At 53.6% G+C, this 4,632-nt stretch overlaps 1 protein-coding gene across 1 annotated transcript in view; it reads right to left on the reverse strand.

Moving 5' to 3' along the window:
• Nucleotides 1-298: 298 nt before the first annotated feature.
• Nucleotides 299-4,632, reverse strand: part of CLRN3 (clarin 3) — a 12,670-nt gene continuing 8,336 nt past the window's right edge. The window contains exon 3 of the mRNA XM_007102773.1: nucleotides 299-579. Within this exon, the coding sequence (XP_007102835.1) occupies nucleotides 299-579 (281 nt within the window). The remainder of the gene's footprint in view (nucleotides 580-4,632) is intronic.

Raw genomic sequence — 4,632 nt, forward strand, 5'->3', positions numbered from 1 at the left:
CTAAGAGACTGAGACCAGGTCAGAGGGTCCATAGGCTCACAATCGTTCTACTGCTTTGAACGGTACAAGGACTGGAGGGCTTTCTTTCGCATCTTCCCCACCCTCATGGGAAGAATCCTTTCTCAAGGGTACATCAGTTATGAAGAACATAGTGTCATGAGATACAAAAACTGTCACAGAATGACAGTCAAACAGGGCCGCACTTTACCTGCTGATCATCCAGACAAGCCAGCCAGTTACTGCTCGGGGAGCTGGCATACAACAGAGTAGACCTAACCACCAAATGCGGGCACAGAATTCAGAATAAAATTCCATCCCTTGGGGCATATTCCGTGGGCTTTCTCTGCTCCTGCTTCCACTGGTATCTGGCCTTCTGGTAGAAGAAGATGATGACCACGGTGACTATGTTTAGAAGAAAGATGAGCAGGATGAGCCAGAATGAGTATCCATAACTGTGGGAGGTTCCTTGGTGAGTGACTGCTGGAGAAAGTGGGTAGAGCCTCTGGGCCAGCTCTTCTGAGAGATGATTAGATTGTGTGTTTCCCACAAAGAGCACCATGGTTACGAATATGCAGGATGCTGAAAGGAAGAAATAGTTTCATAGATAACATGGTGATACATTTTTTAACATCACTGTTTTCCTTTATCACACATACTCAGTGGGTATTCACTGAATATCTACACTAGGATTTACTCTCTTTTAAGCATTAGGGAGAATGTAAAAGACGTGAAAGACGCGAGCTAGAGTCTAGGCTCCAAATGCTAACGATGGTGCAGGGCAGTTGTGGACAGGACAAACATTCAGCTCAAGTCCTTTCAGAAGGAGCTTCTCTGCCCACTTCCCTGGGCAATGAACCTAGCAGGTGTACTGAATGAGTGATGAATAAATGCTTGAACACGGGGGTCGACCGGGGAGCCATCTAGAGAGACCAGCGGGATGGGAAGGCTGAGGAAGGACAAATAGAAAAGGCAGCCCAAACAGAGACTCGTGGTGGATGATGAACTCAGAGCATCCGGGTCTGTGAGGCACAAGCTCATCTGATGGGGAGGGGTCCCGGGGGTCCTGAGCACTGGATACAGAGGATGAGCCCACTTGGAGAGCTCTGAATGCCGGCTCGGGAGGTGGGATTTCATTCTACACGCAGCACAGTACAGCATTTAACCAGGAAGGATCTCTTTACTAAACTCATTTTAGAAGAGCATTTAAAATTTTTTATCTTCCCTTTTTTATTCTTCACAGTGTCCTTCACTAGAGAACATTCCTCCATTTTGACTTGTCCTGATGTAACCGACACCCAGGGAACGGCCCTCCAGAGGCCCTAATGAGAGGGCTTCTGCGTGAGGAGTTCTCACTCTCCATGATGACAGTCTTTCATCCTCAACCTAATGGTTTTATTTCTTAGTAAGAAAAGGAGTGGGTACATACAAACCCCCTCCGCTCTGCGCTCTGCGTCTCACACCCCTTAATTATCCTTCATTGTGCTCTTGGGAACTTTCTAATGAAAGCTTAGTCATAAAGGGGTAGGATGGAAATGGGTTAAATGCCTTTTCCGGAAGTGGATGCTTTGATTGGAATTGGGAGGGGCCGCCATGGACATGGATGCTGACCTGAGCCCCCTGAAAAAAGGCGCGCTTCTCACAGCCTGTCGTCCGGCTTCTGGGACAGGAGATTTATTGGGCCTGGAGGGAGCCCCTGGTAGAAGGAGGAGCCCCTGAAGGCTCGGGACACGGGCTTCCCACCCCAGCCTGTCCCCATCGGGCCGTGTGACCTGAGGGGTTGCTCTCTGCTCTCGGTTCCTGGACTGAGGATCCAATGTGTTGGGACACACCGTCTGCAGGGTTCTCTCCGGCTCCACCATCTGTCAGACTACAGTTCTATCCCCTGGGGTCAGGGTTGCGCCATGCCAGGCTGGGGTCAGAGGGCACAGGGGCCCGGGTGGTGATGCTGGTATTTTTCTCCTCAAAGCAGAATCCCAGGGCTTCCCTGGTGGCGCGGTGGTTAAGAATCCACCTGCCAATGCAGGTGACATGTTTTGAGCCCTGGCCTGTGAAGATCCCACATGCCACGGAGCAACTAAGCCCGTGCGCCACAACTACTGAGCCTGCGCTCTAGAGCCCGCGAGCCACAGCTACTGAAGTCCATGCTCTTAGAGCCCACGTGCCACAACTACTGAGCCCATGCACCACAACTACTGAGCCTGTGCTCTAGAGCTTACGAGCCACAACTACCGAGCACGCGAGCCACGACTACGGAAGCCCACTCGCCGAGAGCCCGTGCTCCACAACAAGAGAGGCCGCTGCAATGAGAAGCCGGTGTACCTCAACGAAGAGTAACCCCCGCTTGCTGCAACTAGAGAAAGGCTGCCTACTGAGCCCATGCACCACAACTACTGAGCCTGTGCTCTAGAGCTTACGAGCCACAACTACCGAGCACGCGAGCCACGACTACGGAAGCCCACTCGCCGAGAGCCCGTGCTCCACAACAAGAGAGGCCGCTGCAATGAGAAGCCGGTGTACCTCAACGAAGAGTAACCCCCGCTTGCTGCAACTAGAGAAAGCCTGCATGCAGCAATGAAGACCCAACACAGCCAAAAATAAATAAATAAATATTTTTAAAAAGCGGAACCCCCTCCTGATCCTTCAGAAACAAACTAGCCAACCACTCCCTCTTCTTCCCTGCAGCCAAGGAGAGGGTGTCCAAGCCCAGCCTGGAGAGGGGTGTGTGGTCCTTCCTTCTGCCTCCAGGACCCCTGAGGGCAGCCTGATCCCTGCCCTCTCCCCACGGTGACCCAGGGCAAGGACACGGTGATGGCATCTCTGTGGCCAAAACCCTCTGCAGGCTGAGCCTCCCGTGAGCTGAGTTTTCACTAAGTTCTCTGACCAAACTCGGGGCCCAAGTCTGCCCTATCAAAGCTGGAGGCTGTGAGGGCCTTCAGAGGCAAAGCCAAATGCTGAACAGAGAGGTAAAGTCAAAGTCTCCGAGTGTGTTTCTGCCCAGCTCACAGCCTCTCTGTGTGTCAGAACTGGCCCCAAGCCTGGGAGGGAACGTGGCGGGAGTTTGCTGCCTGGCAAACAATTCTTTGTTGTTAGAAGTAGGTGGGGACCGGGGTGAGGGAGGCTGCAGGCCCCATTTTCCATGTTTTCCTCCACAAACGTGCCCTGTGCAAAGCCAGCTTAGACTCGACCATGGAGAAAGAGGCTGGAAGCCTGGGGCTCCCTCCTGCCGAGAGAGAGGGATGCTCTCCGAGCCCTGCAGGTGTAGACTGAGGAACGGGGGCCGGCTTTGTCCCGCTGGGCCCACATCGGATGTTCCTCTCAGATCCATCCTCCCGAGCTCCCAGGTGGTCAGTCCTCTGCCAACGGGCTCAGTCAGGGAATTCCACCCTGCCAGCCATGGAGCTTGCACCAGAAATGGAGAAGGGCAATTCCAGTGAGAGTCAGATTTGGGGGGAAAAGTCGTCTTTTCTCCTGGGGTTGCTGCATCGGTGATGGGCCAAGAAGGGCTGGCAGCCCTCTTGCCTTTAAGAGGACCAGCCCAGCTGCTTAATGATAGAGGGAACACTGGAGGAGAACAGAGTTCTGATGGCGCTGGCTGAGACCCTGGATCCAGCTGTACCTGAAGCCACAGTGTCCCTTAGCTTCTTAATCATATGAGCAAAAATTAAAATAATCTATTTTTTACCCTGGCAATGAGTGCCAGTGAGTCTTGCCTTTGCTTTGGTTGACGGAGGTGAACTAGCATCGTAGAAACAGCTTGGGGCAAGGAACCCTGGCATCTGGATGAGGATCTCTGAGTTTGGAGCCAATTCCCTTGGCTCCACTGTGAGCCAGGAAGCAGGAATACTCATTCCGCAGGACTGTTGTGCCTGGCCCACAGCAGATGCCCTTTAAATTGGGGCATTGGTTTGTTTTTAACCACCGGGTAATAAAATCACAGAAAGAAAGGAAAGGGCTAGTCGTGTGTGGATGTGGCTACACCAGCCTGACACCAAAGGCTCAGAGCTGAGGGGTGAGCGTGCGACGTGGCCATGGTGCAGGCTTGCCCAGGGCAGCCCAAGTTTCCGCCACCGCGGTGCACGATAGTTATGAACTGCGCTTGCTTGAGCAGTGAGTTGCATGGCTCTCCCTTGTATCCATGCTGGGCTGGGACTGGCTCACACATCTCCTCAACCATTAGCTTGCAAAAGGCCGCAGTGGAAGTGTTTACACGCTCGCACCAGCCAGGGCTGCAGTCAGGGCTTCCCTCCCCCAAGGAAGGGTGCTCGTTCTCAGCACAGCACTGCTGGGAGCCACAGCACAGAGGCCCCTCCAGCCACCTGCAGCGTCCAGTGTGAGGATGGCTTCTCAGCAGGAGGACAGGAGAAAGCTGCTGCCCAGAGCCCCTCCTCTGAGGCTTCCTTACAGCCTAATATCCAGGGCACCTTTCTTTGTCCCTGAACGTTCCTGGTCTGTGTTTAAAATGCACCACCGGGCTTCCTTGGTGGCACAGTGGCTAAGAATCCACCACTGCAGGGGACACGGGTTCGAGCCCTGGTCCAGGAAGATCCCACATGCCGCGGAGCAACTAGGCCCATGTTCCACAACTACTGAGCCTGTGCTCTAGAGCCCGTGAGCCACAACTACTGAGCCCAT

Source organism: Physeter macrocephalus, chromosome 20 (assembly GCF_002837175.3).
Source record: "Physeter macrocephalus isolate SW-GA chromosome 20, ASM283717v5, whole genome shotgun sequence".
Taxonomy (NCBI): Eukaryota; Metazoa; Chordata; class Mammalia; order Artiodactyla; family Physeteridae; genus Physeter; species Physeter macrocephalus.